Below are 21,313 nucleotides of genomic sequence, written 5' to 3'. Positions count from 1 at the left end.
CTCTTGAGGTAGGTCTCTATTAGCTTAGCACATCTAGCCACTGGGATTTTTGCCCATTCCTCAAGGCAAAACTGCTCCAACTCCTTCAAGTTAGATGGGTTGCATTGGTGTACAGCAATCTTCAAGTTATGCTACAGATTCTCAATTGAATTGAGGTCTGGGCTTTGACTAGACCATTCCAAGAAATGTAAATGTTTCCCTTTAAACCACTCCAGTGTAGCTTTAGCAGTATGTTTAGGATCATTGTTCTGCTGGAATGTGAACCTTCATCCCAGTCTCAAACCTCTGGCCGACTCAAACAGGTTTTCTTCCAAAACTCCCCTGTATTTAGTGCCATCCATCTTACCTTCAGTCCTGACCAGCAGATGAAAAACATCCCCACGGCACAATGCTGCCGGCACAATGCTGCCACCACCATGCTTCACTGTAGGAATGGTGTTCTCAGGGTGTTGGGTTTGCACCACACATGGCATTTCCCATGATGGCCAAAAAGAGAAATTTTTGTCTCATTTGACCAGAGAATCTTCTTCCATGTGTTTGGGGAGTCTGCCACATGCTGTTGGGCAAACTCCAAATTTGTTTTTTAAACAATGGCTTTTTTCTGGCCACTCTTCCATAAAGTCCCACTCTGTGGAGTGTATGGCTTAAAATGGTCCTATGGACAGATACTCCCATCTCTGCTGTGGATCTTTGCAGCTCCTTCAGTCTCATCTTTGGTGTCTTTGTTGCATTTCTGATTAATGCCCTCCTTGCCCGGTCTGTGAGTTTTGGTTGGCGGCCTTCTCTTGTCAGGTTTGTAGTGGTGCCATATTCTTTCCATTTTGCTATAATGGATTTAAGTGGTGCTCCCTGGGATATTCAAAGTTTGGGATATTTTTTATAACTCAACCCTGATCTATACTTCTCCACAACTTTTGTCTCTGACCTGTTTGGAGGCTCCTTGGTTTTCATGTTGCTTGCTTAGTAGTGTTGCAGAGTCAGGGTCCTTCCAGAACAGGGTGATTTATACAGACATCATGTGACAGATCATGTGACACTTTGCACACAGGTGGATCTTAATCAACTAATTATGTGACTTATGAAGTGAGTTGGTTGAACCAGCACTTATTTAGGGGTTTCATACGAAAGGGGGTGAATACCTATGCACACTCCAGATTTGTTTTTTTCATCTTAATTACTGTTTGTGTCACAATAAAACAACAATTTGCACCTTTAAAGTTGTAGACATGTTGTGCAAATCAAATGGCGCTAACTCCCCCAAAAATCCATTTTAATTCCAGCTTGTAATGCGACAAAACAGGACAAACACCAAGGGGATGAATACTTTTGTAAGACACTATGGTATGTGGGTTTCAGCTCAAAAAGGGATCTGACATTTTGCTAGTGCTATGGAGAAATGCACAAAAAAATCTGAAGCAGATATTTTGATTTTCATCAATAAAGTAGAAAGTTATTCAGGTGTGATGTTTAACATTTCTGTTTTGTCATTTTTAACAGAGTAAATGAACATCAGCTTTCCAAAGGTATATCAGAAAGCAGCAATTTCAGTAGAAACTGTTGGATTTATATAACTGAATTCACTTACGGCAGTTTAACTGCAACGAGAATACACTCAAGATGTTTGTAAAGTCAGTAATTACAATTAACAGAAGTCCTGGTTTGTGACATTGTACATATATAGTTGAAGTCAGAAATTTACATCCAGTCATTATGGACATGAACGTCACAGCAACATTGGGCTTCCAATGATTTCTTTGAACTGTTATTTTTCTGGGGCTGAATGATTATACAACCAACAGAATTTGGTGTACAGATTTTAATTTATTTTGGGTTTTCTGAAATCAACACAGGGTCAAAATTATACATACAGGGTCAAAAAAAATTATATATACACATCACACACACCTGATATTTGGTTAAATGTCCCTTAGAAAGTTAGCCACCAACAAGCTTCTGGTCGAATTCCAGTTAGATTTTTGACCATCCTTCTTAGCAGAATTACTAGAGTTCAGTTAAATGTGTTGTGTTGGTTTCCCAGTAAGGACCGGACTTTTAAGTACAGAACTTGTACTTGCGTATAATTGTTTGAACTGATGACCTTGGAATCTGCATTTGTTTAGAAATGGCTGCAAGAAACATTCCTGAGTTATGTACATCTATGATGCTCTCGCAGATCTGCACTGAGCTCCTTGGACTTTCTCGTTGTTATGTGTGGATCCAATATGTGTCGTCAAACACACCCTTTTTATGTTTAAGAAACCTTTGTCACATGCACACTTCAAGCACAGTGAAATTCATCCTCTGCATTTAACCCATCTGAAGCAGTCAACACACGCACCCAGAGCAGTGGGCAGCCACACTAGAGCGCCCAGGGAGCAGTCAGAGGTCAGGTACCTTGCTCAAGGGCACCTCAGCCCAAGGCCGCCCCACGTTAACCTAACTGCATATCTTTGAATTGTGGGGGAAACCGGAACACCCGGAGGAAACCCACGCAGACATGGGGAGAACATGCAAACTCCACGCAGAAAAGCCCTCGCCGGCCGCTAGGTTCAAACCCGGAACTTTCTTGCTGTGAGGCGACGGTGCTAACCACTACACCACCGTGCCGCCCAGAGAAGCTACCAGCTGTAGTAAATCATGATCACTAACAGGAATTTAAGGGGCCATGGGAAGTTAAAAGACATTTTGGAACTTTCAGCACCACTGAATTAATAATCTTACCAGGTGTATGTAGTTTTGAGCCCATGTTGATTTCAGAAAACTCAAAATAAATTAAAACAGTCATTAAATTCTTTTTTTTTCCTTATTAGAGATGCATGTTGTACAATCATTCCGCCTCTCCCCCCCCCCAAAAAAAATGAACAGTTTAAGTCCAATATTGACATGACATTCATGTACATGATGAGCGCATGTAAACTTCTGACCTTAATTGTAGCTTGAAGGTTGGGCTAAAAGCATTGATCTATCAAACAGTGGGAGATACTCAATACTGGATGGAAATACACGCTATAGCCTTAAATTTCCAGTAAACCGTGTCTGAAGTGAAAAATCATTCCCTCTCCATCTTCATTACCAGCTAATGCACTAATACTGATACTAATGGAGGTTGAGTATAACCACAAACTTGTTTGTATTCAACATTAATTTGGTGCTTTGTAAATGAATGATCAAAACTGTCTGTAAATACTGTCTCTTAAATGTTTTTATTTTTTTGATATTTGCACTAAATTTGGGAGCCTTACCACCATCACATCTAGCTTGTTCATTAAGAATGTAAATCTACATCTGGATTTCTGTGAAGCTGCCGGTTTTTTTTTTTTTTTAATTTAAAACAGAATTGAAGTCATACATCCTTGTGCATACTGCATGCACAGTTAATAAACGTAAGCTCAGGTGCGTAAATGAAGTCAAAGGCAAAACTGCAGCGTTGTAGCCCTGAAGTCAAGACACCCCGGACCCTGAGCACCTCAAAACTCAAAGTTACACTGACCCAGGAACACCTGCTCTTATTTTTCATATGAAACTTTGCAAAACACTGATTTCAGATCAGTGTGCATTACCAACACCACCTCTCTAAATGGTGAAATCCCCAAGTGCGAGCATGTTGAAGTGAGTGAGTGAGTGTAATAGGGTAAGGCAGATTAGCACGACCTCTCATCGACCTCACACTCTCAACAGTAGCCACTTCAATGTAAAGGGCAATGGTTCATAGACGAGCGTGACAGGGTATCACACCTCCGGGTGAAAAATTAATTGGTAGAACTGGACATAGTCCATGAAAATCAAATTTAATTGTCAATTTTATTAAATGCATGTGTGGGGGGGGAAAAAAATACATCTGATGAAAGACCACTGTGGTCAAATTCACTTGGCTTTTAAAAAAAAAAAAAAAAGAGAAAAAAAAAAAAAAAGACAAGCAGTGTTAATGTTTGTGAACATTATAAAGAACGTCATGAGACTAAAAAACTCCCCTTATATGTACTAAGCATTTTTGGCTTCTCTGTAATAAATGTAAGGATCTGTTGAAGCGCTTATTTCGAAATCTTTTCTATACCATTACATCGCAACTGTGATTAATTTAGAAATGTTTAGGCAAACTACTTTGCTCTTTACAGCTTACAAATAATAAAAAGCATGACCAAATGCCTTGATGACTGTGGCACAAGAATTATAGGAAAATTCTTAGCGTCAACTACTGACAGTATTGCGGTCATCAAATTATGCAAAAAAGCCCACGTTTATCAATCACCCAGCAAAAGACACTGCAGCGTATGTCTATGAGTCAAGCCTTTAAAAATGAAAGACTTTTTGAACAAAATTCTACACATGAATTAAACAAAGCTCGACACCAAAATGGACAATGGTCACTCCCTGTAATTACAGTTCCAAATCAGCCTTAATAATGCTGAAGCTAGGAGCCTGAAGGCATCCCGTGGCTGAGGGCCACTGATGGAGCATTAACTGGCTGTGCTTACTTCATTTAAAACAGATGGACAGACAGGGAGACAGACATGTTACTTCAGCTGAGGAGCTCATATCTCCGTGGCAGATTGTGTGCATACGTCCAGACATGGTACTCCACACAGATGCTCTCTTTAGTTCTTTTACTTTTCGGCCTCTAAACATCCCCCTCTCCCTTCATCCCATGGATCAGGTTCACTAGGACACCTGGAAACCCTGCCCATAACCCATTTCTCATCCTTTCCCAAGCCAACCGTTCATCCTCTTCCCTTTAACTGTCGTGCTTCAGTACATTTTCTGTCGGCTTGGCAAAACAGCCTCTTTCAGGAAGGAGAATATCAGGAGGATCCCGGAGCGTTTGCCCCTCTTCCCTTTAGTAAAGTAGTTGGACACGACATCATCTGGAGAAAAGAGCAAACAGAGAATAAACTGTATTTTTGACACACCATCCATAATCAGTGGATTTGCTATTCTATTAAAAGTAGACGGCCTTTCGATTTCATAAAATCAGTGAAATTTAGTTCCCTCTGAAATTTGGTCATTGTGATACATGTTTATTTCTGTAATATCTTTATTTAAAAAAAAAAAGGCTATTCTATGCCTGGGAAGTTATTTAATTTGAGGGGATTCCCTAGCAAATAATGCACATGAAATCGCTCGCTTTGCGCAGTCAAGCAGACAGAGGAAGTCCGTGTGCGCATGCGCAGGTTTACCTTTGAGTCCATCATTCTGTCGCTAAACGAACAACTGATCACACCAAGGTGCTCGCTGACCGCCGATATTTATTAGTTTGGTCCTGCGTTTCCTTTCCTTCATATATAACAATGTCTTTTCTTCTCACTTTCCGTTACTGTAATCGGTCTTTCACGTTTCATTCACACACTCGCGTCCTCCATTTTTCTCTCCTGTTTCAAATTTCTATCCCACAATGCCTTGCGAAAACAGGGAAAGCCCACCACGTGATGCATGACATAGTCTCTTGTATTGGGTCATGGTGAAGCAGGAAAAAAAAAAAAAAAGCGGAGAATTTAGGGCCATGTGGCCCTAAATTCATTAACTCTTCTATTTAAAAAAAAACTAATAAAATTGGAAGACTGCGATTTCAATTCAATCGCTTTCGATCCACTAAACAAAAATAATTCGGTGTCGGGAAAATTCTTTTTATGACCTAAAGTTGAAAAATCTGAAAGGCAGTCTACCTTTAAGATATTAGTCTTGTAATGGTGTTTAATAATCAATGGTCAGACAACAGGGTCTCTGTTCAAAGACCAGATGAAAGCATCTCTGGTAGATATGAGAATTTTCTAGCAAGATTCATGCTATGCTTAAGACCAGTCCATGAGTCTAACTTGCTCAACACCTGCCCCCCCAATACAGGGCTTCACCCAGATTGGGGGGAGAGGGGAAAAAAAAAACGAAAAAAAAACCAACATATAAGCCAAACTGCACATCATAAATCAGGTTCTGAGAAGACGCGCACGCACACGCACTAAAAAAAACAAAACAAAGCAAGCTACTGTGTAATTTGGTCAAAAAGATACCAGCTGATACCAGTTATAACCGCATGATCCTGTGAGATAATTACATGAAAATATCAAAGTCGATACTAATAATTAAACAAATTAAAATGTGATCAATAACATACTGATTGTATGATTTTGGGCTGAAACTAAAGTGAAGACTCCTTCAAACAGCTAATGGTTTAATGAAGCGCTCGTAAAATATACACAAGAGAACCTGTAGTGTTTTAATCAGAACTGTGACACTGACCTCCTTGCTGCATTGTCGATGGAAGAACATTCTCACCAGCAGACAGAGATACAAAGAAAGAAAACGGTATCACCCACAGGCAAATTGTGAAGTATGCTAGAACCTAGAACAAGAGAACAGCCAGTATTGGACTGTTGTGATAACCCAGCATTTACTGTAATCATTTATTCAGAGGAGATTAACCATTAAAGGTTTCCACTCACCTCTGAAAAGGCATAGTACTCCTCTGCAAAGTACTGGAACGCCATATAGTGATTTATCACCACCAGTACTGAGAAAAATAAATCCCAAAACAAGACCACGATCAGTAAAGGAACACAGACTGCGTGTGTAGTGACCAAACAAGCTTTCTAAATCTAAAAAATAAACCTTCAGTATTGCGCTGCTATGAGAAGATAAATCAGCAGTGTGTCGGTGTGATGCAATTCAGCATGAAGCAGAGTAACATGAATCACCCCAGCGTTGATTATCTTCTAATAACAGCCACAGTGTTTTATTCCCCTGATACCCCAGCAATTTTCCAGCAGTTAAGATTTATAATTTATTTTAGAACGGCATATTTATGTTATCATTTACATTACAGCAGCTACAAACAGTCCATCCCTCCCCAGCCTCTCTTTTTCAGTCTTTATTGAATTTAACAAGAAAAAATAATTTTATTGAGAAACCACAAACTCCTCTGTCCTCTTCAATGTTGTGTCGGTTACAAGGAGCTCACACTGGTGACTCCTTTTTAGAAGTGTTAAATAAACATCTGATAGAAAGCATCACCATATCAACAAAAGAAGTCATACTTGTTAAGCGTAACAATTTTTAAATTAATTTTATTTTTTGGCTTAGATTAAAAGGACTGCAAAGTCAACTGAAATTGTTCGTTTTTTTTGTTTTTTTAAATTGTGCATGGCATTTTCCTATGTCCCACAAGAACAATATCATGCAGACGAGATCATTTTGATGTGCTGAGGGTTGCTTTTCTCCATTTTGGGACCGAATTTCCTACCTCTTGAGGCAGGCTTGTAGTACTCGAGTCCAGAACTCGGACTCGTGCATTAACTGCATTCGGACTCAAACTAGAGACGAGGACTCAGATTTTTTTGTTTATTTTTTGTAACATGCCATAATAATTTGGCATAAGATATTTATATCTACATTAATTTTTATATTAATTTCATGCAAGAGAATGCACATTGACCGGTTCATACATCATGTTCAGGAACAAACTAACGTTAATGGTGCTAAAATGCCTGGAGAGAAGCCCCTAGGATTGTCCGCGTTGCTTATACAGACTTCTCGTGCAGTGGGAGAAAATGCACTGCTATGTTCCATATGTAGAAGAACTATCGAGGAGACGACGGGGACGACCTCGAACTTCAGTCGTCATTTGGTAAGACTCCACCCAGAGAAGGAAGTGACACACTATGTTCAGTGCCCTGTTGATAGCGGGGTTTGCTTGCTGAGCGATTAACTAGCTAGTGTTAACCCTCTCTCATGTTATTTGCCCTGTTGATAGTGGGCGGGGCTTGCTGAGCGATGAACAAGCTTTTTATCTGTAGCCTGTTAACTAAAACGGGGCAGTCGAGCAGTAATGTCAGTCCAACACAGTAGCAGAGACGCTTTCGCATAAAGGCAGCAACAGCCACTGTCAAATGATGCACATGGAGTCTTGTTCTTGGACTTGACTCAGATCAATAGTGGACTCGAATCGAAATTTTCTTTAATGACTCGGACTTGAACACTGGGGACTCGAAGACTCGATGTTTAGGTGGGGTTTACATTAGACCGTACCAGTGGATCATCAGATTAATGTTTTTAAAACGATTCGCGTGCACACAGCAACGCCAATACACGATTTGCGTGCACACAGCAACGCCAATACACGGATACGCTCGGCTCCGCAGGCATCCTGCGCTCCAAATCACTCCGCCCTGAACAGCGAGTGCCCTCTGGAGGGTGCGCACTCCGGCCCTGCGCAGCTCACAGAGCGCGCGAGTGAAGCGCACGAGCAGTGATTCGGGACAAATAGCAGGAAGTAAAAGTCCGCGCCGTTTTTCAGCAGTCGCGTCACATGACCAACGCCAGCGAATCAAGAAGGTGATGTCACAGTGATGTTGTCCAATGACGACGTCAGCTAGAGCTCAACACTGCGTATCCTCGTTCCTCAAATGTTTACACAGCACCGGATCAGATACGTAATGGATTGAATATGTGGGCCCTGGCGGATTCAAGTTGTTCCGCCTGTGGAGTCGTTTCCTGGCGTTTTAATGTGAACGGACAGTGCATCCGCGACGAAAACGAGACGGATACGGTCTAATGTAAACACCACCTTAGTGACTCGACTACAACGCTGTCTTGAGGTAAACAGAATGGCCCTACGGAAACAGCCGAATGCAAGGAGCTTCAACTAATTAGCATAACTATGCAACTGTGTCACACCAAGATGGTGACATGCGGAAAACATCGTGACTCTCAGTCGACCTCGGAGAGTTTTGAGTCGCAAGGATGTAATTTGTAGTTGACATTCGCGAAGAGATCCATGAAACAAAAGACGAATATATCTTTTCTCTGTTACTGCTTTTGTGTTATTTATTTCCCTGTAAAATCAAAACATTAGGTGTATAACTCCATACTCAGACTCATCAATCCAAGATAAGCGCTGCAAATTTTTCATCAGATTTCGCACCCGTTTCATCCTTCAGTCGCTCCGTTCCTTCACAACAACCTTTTGGTTTCCATCGCTTTTCTGGCGCACTTTCATATTTTTCTTTTCTTTTCTGCTGGTGAGAGAGCGGAGTCCGACATATTTGCCCATGCCGACTTGTTTTGGTTAAAAGTAGGTCAAACACGCCCCATGGTGGTCACGTGATATTATTACTCACTTGCTTCGGCAATCTCCAGAATCATAAAACATGGGACGCTTTTTATCTCGGCAAAACATTTACACATAAGATACATGGTGTGTGCAGCAGCGCAACTCCTCGATTTCAACTCACATCAGCATCAAATCAATACAAAACATCTCCAACAGCAAAACAAAAATTTTTGCCCAGAATTCGACTTTGCAGTCAGAACCCTGAAGTGTATATACAGGTCCGTCTCAGAAACTGCTCTCTCATTTGGGACGTTATGGTCAAAAAATAAATTTTCTAATTTTACTTTTTTTTTTGCATTTACCTAACACTCAATGTTTCTTTTGTCATGTTCAATAAGAATAAAGATAGTATCTTGCTTTATCTGACCTCCACTGTGGACATTTTTTTTATTACATTTCAAATACTTTCGTAAAATTGATTTACATATAAAATAACTCCATCATGAAGAACTAAAGCCCCTCCTTCACAGATGAGTGAAAATATTGAATAAATTTCCTATTTTTGATTGCTTGGGTTAAAAATGCCAAGTTATGATGACTGAATTGATTATTCACTTAAATATGAATAATAGGATACACTTTGGGTATTTGATATGGCGAAATAGGACACAATGGAAAAATCAAGAACGCACCGGAAAGATGAGAATAACGGCGCTGGTAAAAGAACAGCGACTGTACCGGCTGAAGGTCGCGCGGGTCTCTGCTGCGGCGCGCGAGCAACGGGACATCACTACCGCACCGGACGGAGCGCGAGGCGGGGGCGGGGCAAAATGACTGGCCGTAGATTCTATCAAAAGTTCGATCTAAATTGACCATGGTTGCAAAATATTGGCCAAAAATACGCAAACACTACGAAATATGAAAGTAAGATGGAAAAGAAACATTCTATTGCCTTATACTGCAAGACTAAAACAAAATAAAACTGTCAAAACTCACCTTTTCAGCAATAACGTCCGAACAGATCACTCACGTAACAGAGAGACTGCAAATGGAAGCGCGATCAACTTCTAACTGTTGGAGTGGAAAATTCCATTCTACACATGCAAATTGTTAATGCGTGTCCTTCCCCGCACACAAATAACACGCTACGGTAAAAAATAGACCACAACTCATTTTATAGCTCAAATTCATACAAGAGCAGCTACCATCGTAACATATTCTGTAAGAAACATATTCTATACCGAACTTTCAGCTTTCGTTTTAAAAAACAAAATCGCAGATTTATAACTACATTTTTATATGGCGTAGTGATTTTAAGTTCCTACTTTTGGTGAGGTCGTGACCTTGACCCTGAAGCTTTCCGTTTAGATCAAAACACACGATCGTATTGGTTTTGGGTCTGCGGAAAATGGAGTTACAACGGTGATGAAATATTTTGCATGATGTTTTATTACGGTTATGATTATTCTGTGAGCGCACCAATCCTTAGGTGGATAAAATTACAACTTAAAATACAATTAGCGATAACTGTAGACTTTTCAGTGGACTACAACCTTTTTAAGGGAATGCGATGGAGTCAACCGTTCATTGTGTCCCGGATCAAGCTGCCATTTTCCCACAAATTTGCAGAATTTTTGCCAAATTCTGAATATTCGCATCAAAGATTTAGTTTTATCTGTATTACTTCTTTCATCATTTTATTTCAAATTAAAACCAACATCACCATTCAAAACCGTATAGTTTATTGAAAGAGTATATTTTGTGGGGTACCCCCACAGTACCCAGTTTCTGAGACAGACCCATATACAAGTCTCTGTGTATTAGTTGTTACTATAGAAACAATAAAATATTTGAACAGCATTAAATATGAACCTGTGATTTGCTTTGCAGCCAGAACCACTGTCAGAGCTGCTATTATAATTTGTTAACACGTTCTGACCAATCAGAATTGAGAATCCAACAGGGATGTGATCTAATTGCACAGACCCATCTTGTATTTTTTGGCAAACTAAACTACAAACAACAACAAATGCAAAAACTAGTAATAAAAACAATACTGCAAAAGGCAGAGATCTGTACAAAATACACATATGATAAGGTTCGTTTTGTCCGTGCTTACTACATGACAGGATGAAGTTTGGTGAGCTGAGCATAATGTAAGGGAATGTTTGCAGCAGGCCAAAGTACACCAGGTTAGTGAAGAGGCCGACTCCAATCATGAGCATCGGGAAGCCCTCGAACACGTACAGTCCTGCCAGTACAGCTGTGGAGATCTGACACAGAGGAGACATGTACATCATAGAAATGAGTCTCAGTTTAAATGGTTTGACACACAAAAAGATATAGAAAAAAAATTTTTGATGATCATTATATTTATTAAAGGTCCCAGTATCAAGCTTGTGAAATGTTCAATTCAGGCCAAAATACACTCGCGCATTAAGGCCCAATCCCAATTCTAATTTCTACCCCTCCCCCTCCCCCTTGGCCCTTCCCCTTGAAACTGAGCTACAAGGGATAGGGCTTGAAATTCAACCCCTACATATTGGGATAGCCCTTCAACGATCGCATACGTCATCGCGTACCTCCGTCAGCGTTTACGTTAGCAAAACGCGACCAAATGCGTCATTGGCTGCGACCAGCCGCTACAGTCAGAGCCAGAGGCAGAACCAGAAATCTTTGCTGGCAGGGTGTGATTTGTTAACTAACACCACTGAATGGGATATCTTTGGCGCTTCGTGCACCACATCCGACAGAATGAGGTGTCAGAACACTCATGTAAACAATAAAAGCGAGAATAACAGAACAAAACGTACGCAGTCAAGCAACCGAAAACAATACTCACTCCCAAAGCTTTTTAGCAGCAGCTTGGATTTCAGAAATCACTGCTCATTCTCAGCTCAAAAGCGAATCAAGCGGCGTGTTTCCTCTGGATAACAACTTAAAACACGTAAATAATGGAGAAAATACATTTATGACAATCTTTCGCCGCGGGAACCGCCATCTTTCTGAAATCCGCATGAAATCTCGCTGAAATCTCGCTGAAATCTGCATGGCATTGTGGGAAATCACTCAAACCCCTTCGTTCGGAGTCAGCTCCAGGAAAATCTCCGTTTGGAGGGGTACAGAAGCCCTACCCCTTCCCCTACCCCTCCGCGTTAACTGGGATTGGGATACCCCTACCCCTTCACGTGAACGCGCAAAATGGAGGGGAAGGGCCAAGGGGTTGGTCCAAGGGGTGAAATGGGATTCGGCCTTAATCTACAGTGCGGTACAAAAGTCTTCAGCACCCTACATTTCTTTTTTCATACAAACTTTGTTACAGATTTCTATTTTATAATTGCTAAATTATCGAGTCAGTACAAAAACATTTGAGTTCCAAACATTCATTTGTTTTCCAGCACAAAATTAAATGTTACCAAAAAAAAAAAAGTTTGTATCTGAGCAGCATATTACATAAGAGAGCACTTTTCAGATTAAAAAAGAAAACACAATGAAGGCTGCTGGGTTTTGGTGCAAAATTAAGAAGCAAGTGTGACAGTCAAAAGGGGTGTTCACACGGCAACTTTTACTCCGGTGTAGCACCGGGGCTGCCCCGGTACAGCGTTCACACAGTACAAAGTTATAGCGGTGTAGCCCCTGAAAGCTGCTTAAACCGGTGCAAATCTAACCCTGCTCGGGAGGTGGTTTAAGAAATTTACTCCGGAGTAAATGCTAGTTTGCGGGGCAGCACCGATATAAAATGGGCCGTCTGAACGCTACAGGGGTAGACTCGCTACGCGTGAGGAGAGTTGATTACATACGGGCATTGCATAATTTGCATCCTGGTATTTTGCGCTTCCAAAATGGCGAATATCAACAACAACAGAACTGCGTGTCTTCCAGTGTTGCCAGATTGGGCGGTTTTAAGTGCATTTTGGCGGATTTGAACATATTTTGGGCTGGAAAACGTCAGCAGTATCTGGCAACACTGGTGTCTTCATCCACGTTGTTTTCCCGGTGCTTGGTGATGCCATGACAACCGGGAAAAGGAAGTACATTTTCACGCGTGCGCATATTTCATTTCCGCATTATTACTATCGTATAGCACGGTCGCAAAAACTGCCGTGTGAACGCCAGTGGGGCTGCACCGGTGCTAACACGCTTCTCTCTAGTAAGCAGGTTTGTGACGTGTGAACGCTCCACAAAATTCACACCGCTGTAAGATATATTGCAACAAAATACATCGGTGCAGCATCGATGCAAATATGTGCCGTGTGAATGCCCCTAAAGTGTCCAGAAGAACTGGGGCTGGTTCTGAAAGATGCTCAGTAAAACCTACAACTCACTGGACCGGAGAGTGCCTTTTTTTTTTTAAAGCAAAGGGTCGTCTCACACCAAATATTGACTTTGTTTCATTTATTATGGCTTACTGATGACTGTTTATAGTATTTTTTTAATGCTGAGACACTTCATTTCATTATTTTTAAGCCATTTTTGGCCTACAGCATTTTGTTTACATGTGCTTAAGATTTTTGCATAGGACTGTATATATAAATTTAGTTCTCACTTACCATTATCATGTATTTTATTATTCGACTGGTGGCAACTGTGTACTCCTCTATCAACTCTGCCAGGTAGTACAGACCTGCAGCTGCACAGGGGAAAGAAAAACTGTCTAAGAGAAAGAGAAACAACAACAACAAAACCCACCACCACTACATATCCAACACATTCAGCACGACCCTGACCAGGATGGATTGAACCATGATTTAATGAATACATCTGATCAGAAAGTAGCTCAAACACTGATACTGCTTCAGTATCGGCATTTGAGCAGCTGCCATCTGGTCGCAGGTTCCGCTGTCCGGCCTGTAAGACCCAGAGGAGGAGAGCAACCTTCGTTCCAAGTGTTATTCTCCTCCTGAACTCTAAGAAGTCTAAGACAGTTACAATAACTTAAGTCTTCTGTACAATACTCTAGTGCAATATCACATGTCCTGATGTGCAATACTACAATATCACCTTGTCACTTTAACTACAATGTCACTCTAATCATATTGTCATTTTAAATTTTATCCACGCGTCATTTTATTTATTTGCCATATTTTATCTGCTGCCTTTTTTTAATTAATTTATTTATTTTTTACTTTGTTACTGGCAACAGGCCTGCCATTGTATATTGTACATAATACGCTGTTTTTTTTTTGTTTTGTGTTTTTTTTTCCCCCACCCATTTTTGTGATTTTATTCTTTTTGTGATTTTATTTTCTTGCTCTTTTAAATGTACCGCTCTTCGCCCTTCTAATTGCCCTTCGGGGATAAAGTTTTGTCCAAGTCATAAGTACATTAGGTTATGGCTGTAGATGTAAGCATGGTGTCTTTCACTGATTTTGAAAATGTAATTTTTTTAAGAAACTATACATTTAAAAAAAACAACAACTTTATTTCTGGTTGAGATCCATGCAAAAGAGAAACATATTTCAGCTCAGGAAAGGCCTTTAAATTTTCTTAAGTACATACTGTATGGCCACAAGTTCGTGGACATATCGCCCATATTTGCTTTCCAGACTTATTCTGTATCCAAAATCGCTCACTCGTTCACTACTCCCTACTCACTATACAGGGAATTACTATATAGAGGACTATACAGTGAGCTCATTGGTAAAATGAAAACACACTTTCAGACACATTTTCAAAACTGGCAGACATCTTAGCCAGAGAGGATCGTTCATTTTTGTCAACCTGGAACGGCCATCATTGAACAGAGGTGGGGGTCTATGACATCTTTTATCAGCCACCTACAATGCAGCCATCAGCATTCTGGTTCGGATTCTATGATGATCCATGAGAGGATAAATACTTGATACTCCCTATTAGACAGACAGAACTGAGGATGTCTTTCGGACGAGAGGCGAAACGTCTTCAAGACTTTTCAAGCAAGTCCAGTTGCTCTCTTCTACCCACCACAGATTACTATGGACCTGGATGACTGAGTATCTTCACAGATATGTTTCTACGCACTTTGGGATGAGTTCCCATCGACTGGTGTGGGAGTATGAGAGGACTTCCAGAAAACTGGCAGACATCTTAGCCAGAGAGGATCGTTCATTTTTGTCAACCTGGAACGACCATCACTGAACAGAGGTGGGTGTCTAAGACATCTATCAGCCACCTACAATGCAGCCATCAGCATTCTGATTCGGATTCTATGATGATCCATGAGAGGATAAATACTGGATACTCCCTATTAGACAGACAGAACTGAGGATGCCTTTCGGACGAGAGGCGAAACGTCTTCAAGACTTTTCAAGCAAGTCCAGTTGCTCTCTTCAACCAACCACAGACACTTTCAGACACTACTCCGCCATGCCGTTATTTACGTCATTGCTGTCGCACAATTAAAACGTGCCAAATCAGTCGGCTGGTGGGTTTTCGAAATAATAAATACATGCCTGTAATTTTGTGATAAATCCATATTATACTGAGCGCATTTCCTACATTAATCAATACAAAGTACTTTATGTCTGCTGCATCTTTCAGTCCTTTTAAATCAAAGCTGAAGACTTTCTTCTTTGTCGCTGCCTTTTATTACATCAAATTTGAGGCTTTTGAGTAATTCCTTGCTCTGCACTAACTTTTATTCTTGTATTTTGTCTGTCTTATTCTATTTTATCTTATTTTCTAGTCTCTTACTACTTTTTATTGTACTTGAATGTCTGTTTACAATGTGTTTCTTCCTCCGTCCATTCACCCCAACACACTACAATATTATTGCCATTTTCACGCCACAACTTATAAATTTGTCTCATCAGGGTATCTGCACATTTTTCAAGTACAAATTTAAAGACTTTTAAGACCTTTTCAAGACCTCTAAATGGAAAAATTAAGACTGTACCATGGCAAAGAAAATGATAAATACAACAACTTAAAACTGTTTTCTGCAACAGATTTCTTTACTAACTTTAAGAAGAATGCACACAATTGGTGAACATCAGGGTGCATCAATGGCAACTGTTAGACATGCAAACAGCTGAAGCAAAGTCGTGTGTTTTGGGCCTGCAGAACTACTGTAGCAGCAAGGAGAAGACTGGTGTTTACTGGAGAAAACACCATGAATCATTTCAAAAACGAAAACAATAAATGACAAGTAGAACCTAGCCTGGGCCCGCCCATCCTAAGCGTGACGCAACACGAGGGCCTGTTGCGAGCTTAGTCTGGCCAGGCAAGCTATCTCCAGCATTTCCAAGCTCCCGAAAAATCGGGAACCAATCGACTTTGAGCATCTCCAACGGCCCTGGGTAGAGGCATGTTCAAGGCACTGACGTAGTAGAACTGCGACCGGAAGCCATAGACTGTTTACAGAATCTATGCCGGAAGCGCTTCATTCACGCTTCCGCATCCATTACGCATAGATGCTGTATTGAAAGCATTCAACGGGAAGTTCTCATTGAAAACGGAGCAAAGAGCAGCCCTGGAGGTATTTATTGAAAGGAAGGACGTTTTCGCCTTGCTCCCGACCGGCTTCGGTAAGAGTTTAATCTACCAGTTAGCCCCGTCGCGTCGCATACGTCAGAGGAAAGAGTGATGTGATTGGTTTAAGCTTCGTCACAGCCTTTTCTGGCTTCGACCAGTAGCAAACTGAGGCATTTCAGGGAGGCGGGTCAACCACGGGCTCTGGGAAACAGTTGGGCTTAATATCTTGGCCAGACTAATAGCTCGTAGAGCTTTGTCGCGTTAGCCAGACTAAGTAGAACCAGCTGAACAACCTTAGCTGGCATTATTTCAATCCCCAAAGATTATCTTTGATAAACGCCAGGGTTGCTTCTCATCCAAGGGTGTGGGCTCACTCTCAATTTTGCCGAAGAACACTACCACGTTTCCGGTTGAGAGTACGTACTGCGCGAGTTTGCTGCCTCTTCTCCCTGGCGTTTTCTTTCTTTTTTTTGTTTTCTTTAACTGTGCTTCTGATTTTTTGGCAACGTATTATCCATTTTTTTTTCTTTTTGGTTAATTTCGGACTCTTCTTGCTTGGTTTTGACACCAGCTTTTTGCAATCACCTGTAGCTAACCCGCCTGCGAGCCCCCGCTTTCTTTCCACCCGCTTGACTTCAGCAGTGGTGAGTGAGTTTCCACCATTCACTACGCTATTGTCTGTTTTGTGTGCTGGTTAGTCAAATTGCTTCCCTGCACTGTACTCTGGGTGTGGAACCGCTGGTGTTTTGGCTACGTTTATGAGCGGTGTTAGGCTAGGTGGCTTTGCACCTTACATTGGACTGCGTCTGTCCATCTGTTTTTGGATTGTGACTGTGGGTCTGGGTATTGGTTTTGTGGCCTGGCTTTTACCCATGTTTTACACCTACTCGCCGGAGGAATTAAAAAGCCTTAGTGCGCGGCACCACTTGGATTCCGCGGCATTTAATCTGTGCCGCTCTACTGGAATCGCGCGCCGCCCTCGGTATGTTCACCGCTCTCCGACTGCTCATTATGCTTCGGAGTCTTTCATACCCATCATATGGACTCAATCGGATTGCCAAGGTCAATAAGAACGCCCATGGAGTTAATCACGGTGTTCTTCGCTCACTTGGGAAACTGCAAGGTTCTGCTGTCTCTGGATTGTCACCTGTGTTTCCTGCGAAGATTGGCCTTTTAAACTCCCGCTCCATCACCAACAAAGCGTCACTCATTAATGACCTAATTATCCAAAAGACCCTGGACATACTTCTGCTGGTGGAAACATGGCAACAGGCTGAGGACTATCTACATTTAAATATGTCTTCACCAGCTGGATACACACATATCAAAGCCCCGTCTCACAGGGAAGGGTGGAGGTCTCGCTGCAGTTTTCCGATGTGGTTTGAAACTTAGAGATTGTTACATCCTGTGAATATCTGGCTTTGAAAACCTCCACTCCCACACTAGGGGTGGGCAAAAATATCGATACAGCGATATATCGCGATACTTTGTCTTCCAATTCAATATCGATATTCAAAATTTGAATATCGATATTTTTTCAAATAATAAATCATGTTTCAGATGGGTTGTAAATCCAGTACGACTTCTGCACCTCTGCTCCGCAAGGTGCAGGGATGTGATTTGGGGCTGGTGAAATTATCTGAAAATTTTAGCCGGGGGTCTGGGGGCCGCAGGCCCCCAGCTGGTCCAGGGCAGTGCCCTGGTGGGGGGACAAGGGAGGGCGAAGCCCCCCGAAGCTCCTGGGTTCTGGGGTTTTCTGACTTAAAAATTGTACTAAAATGGCAAGCAAACACACAAGAAAAAACTTGTCATGATTAACAAATTCAAGCCAATTTAATGGTCAACATGCAACTCTGAGCCCCTATAGTAAATTCAATGATTCTTAACTGACAAAAAGCCAAAACATGAAACCTAAAAATGTCATTCTAAATTAAATCATCTGCATTAGAATAAATAGAAAATTGTATAAGGAAAAACAAAATTTATACTTTCAATTACTGTAGAAGTTGAACATACCTAAATGTGCCTTTTCAAACAAACATGATGCAACATAAGAATTCATCCACCATTATTTATTAAACTCTATTGCTCCTGGTAGTCTCCCGGTTTGCTTCTTATGTATGACAACTTCTAATATTTGATTAAGTTACTGCCCACCCCGTTTAGACGGCAACAGGATTGACACAAAAAAATTAGTCATGCATAGACTACTTACCAAAACTGAAATTTTTAAGTAAATATTCTCAGATTCAGTTCATTCTGCCATCCATATAAAAGGTGAGAATATGTAGATCCTTGGCAACAAATAACTTCAATAATAGCTTTTGGGAGCATTTATTTTTGTTATGTGATTAATCACGGTAACAGAACTGACACAAACCTCTGGGACAGGTACAAAAATTAACAAAACATCGAAAAATCTCTTTTCTTAATGCCATTTTCAATTTGTGACATCATATGTCCATTGTGGTTTCTACAGTCTTGTCATTGAACATGAAAAAGTTTCAATTCCACCTTTGTCTAACATTAAGAATCATGTCTGAAAAAAAAAGTCTCTTTTCAGTGGAACAGCCATTTTTGCTCATTTTCGACCCTAAAATTTGCTACAAAATGCACATTTATGAACCAAAGTAGTCAGATTTTGAAATGCAAGGTAGAACTGATGATGTTTTATCATACGAGACCATAAAAAGGTTTTAGAAATCTCAAAATGTAAACAAAACACGTCCGGACCAAAAAAAAAAAACGTTTTCTGTGAAATTGACTCATATACAGAACTGTACAGTGTTCACTCACTCGAGGATTTTCATATGCAAGAATAAAAATCACTTTCACTAAACAACATTCACAAAAAATGTGTTTGCAATTAATTGGGCTCCACTGTTTTTATCATTTCAACCGCGCATCAGACCCTCGGCCAACTGAAAATGTCTTTCATGCACTTTTCTCCCTCATGAGAATTTTGAAAAGTTGGCAAGTATGTATTATTTGCACTAACATTTTAATATTGAATAAACAAATCAAAATTGTGTATAATTACCTTACATCCACGCTGTGGGAAAAGTTTTGAGCGAAAATTAAAACTAAGTTGGAGTGAAAAAGGTGAAATAATCTGTGATGAAGTTGGCAGAGACTCTGAGGTAAAGTGAGAGGAGGCGGGAGGGGTCAAGCATCACTGCCGCCTCACAGACTCACTTTCCCGGGGTTAAACTCCCACCGCTCCCCCGCTCTCTACACCGCTCCCCCTCTCTCTACACCGCTCCCCCTCTCTCTAGCTTTTGTTTTCACTGAGTAACCATTTTGATTTGTAAACTAGAGCCGTGATTTAAACTGCTGTTTCTTCGGACGTAACTAAAACAAACTGAAATAAAAACCGCCCCTTCTTTTCTCCTCAGAAGGTTTAGCCTCCGATGCTAACCTTTTCGCCACAGCTTTCATAGCGTGTGCATGCGCATCCAGGAAGCAACAGATGGTGCGAGGCCCCGTTGCCATGGCAACCTTCGTCACTCCATCGCACGTGCAGTGACACCACCACTCACAGGCTTATTATGGGGAAAGAAATGAGCTGGGTTGTTTTTTCTTCTTCCCCATGTTTATTTACTTTAAAAACACACACCAAACTGATGATCAGGTGCATCTTTACGCTCGATCACGGAGGCTGCCATCTTTCAACTCTTTGTTTGAAGCGAGCTTACGTACAGCTATCTAACAAGCGCGTTCATTGGTTGTTACAGAGCGATGGGCCAATCACATACCTCATTTCATCTCAATGACGGAATTACTGAAAGTCGGAACGAATAGGATACGAATGCGGATTTTTGAGCGAAAAATCGGAAAATTTTTTTTTTTTAATTTTGAGGTGAAAAAAGCGGAATTCCGCGAATTCGCGGAAAAATCACATCCCTGAAGGTGTCGCTGTGCCACTACCTCACTGCAAGGCACTCTTCGTCTTCTCTTTTTTTCCCGGTGGTTGCAGTGAGGAAAAAAAACCAAGCAAGCATGGCTGTTAATGTAAACCTAGAGACGCCGCCGAACTTTAAGGCAGATGTTTGGAGGCACTTTGGATTCCAAAGGAAAGGAGAAAAAAAAAAAACAGTGAGCTGGACAAAGAGTACGCACTTTGCAAAACCTGTTTCGCTCCAATTAGATATTCAGGTAACACAACAAACTTGCGAACTTACTTAGCACGACACCACCCCGACATATTAGCTCAGCCGGAGCCGCCGAAACCCGACCCGAAGCAAACTACACTGGACAGCGCCAAAGTCCTCCCGTCTACTTCAGTGATGTGTGACTTACTGTAACTCTGAACTTAATTTTGTCATTTAAGACCAAAGGCAAGAAGCTGCACTTTATTTTGCATTTTCAATTTTAGTGTGTGTGAGACACTGCATTTTATTTTGAGTATTTACTCAAAGTTCAGAAGAAACATGATTCACTGAGGTTTCAGTTCAGTTTCAGTGTGTGGACACTGACCCACACTGCACTTTGTTTCATAATTGTGCTCAGGGAGACTAATGCCGCTTTTCCACTACAAACGCGGCTGAGTCGGGCTGAGCCGTGCCGTGCTGAGTCGAGCTGAGCGGGGCTGTTGGAGTTGCATTTCGACTACAACCGCGCTGAACCATGCTGGCTGGAAGTGGGTGGACACATTGGGTGGAGTTAGCGAAAGTGGGTGGACGTCACGTGATGTCGTTAAGCAGCGCAAACAGTGACATCAGTGATCTTTTAAGCGGTAGTCTCACGACCCGGAGAGTAAACAATAAACATGGAGGACATGGAGTCGTTAGTGTTGCTGGTCTTGGTGCTGTGACTTCTTGT

The 21,313-nt window shown here is 41.3% G+C and overlaps 1 protein-coding gene across 1 annotated transcript in view; it reads right to left on the bottom strand.

The window, feature by feature from the left end:
- Window positions 1–1,801: 1,801 nt before the first annotated feature.
- tex261 (testis expressed 261) overlaps window positions 1,802–21,313 on the bottom strand; it is a 37,558-nt gene continuing 18,046 nt past the window's right edge. Inside the window, exons 2-6 of the mRNA XM_060938750.1 lie at window positions 13,591–13,670; window positions 11,160–11,313; window positions 6,435–6,502; window positions 6,232–6,334; window positions 1,802–4,862 (exon numbers count right to left, since the gene is read on the bottom strand). Coding sequence (XP_060794733.1) covers window positions 4,747–4,862; window positions 6,232–6,334; window positions 6,435–6,502; window positions 11,160–11,313; window positions 13,591–13,670 — 521 coding nt within the window. The 3' untranslated portion in view covers window positions 1,802–4,746. The remainder of the gene's footprint in view (window positions 4,863–6,231; window positions 6,335–6,434; window positions 6,503–11,159; window positions 11,314–13,590; window positions 13,671–21,313) is intronic.

The sequence above is a fragment of the Neoarius graeffei genome, chromosome 1, assembly GCF_027579695.1.
Source record: "Neoarius graeffei isolate fNeoGra1 chromosome 1, fNeoGra1.pri, whole genome shotgun sequence".
NCBI lineage: Eukaryota > Metazoa > Chordata > Actinopteri > Siluriformes > Ariidae > Neoarius > Neoarius graeffei.
Note: the sequence above shows the minus strand (reverse complement) of the source record. Positions and strands in the feature narration are given on the sequence as shown.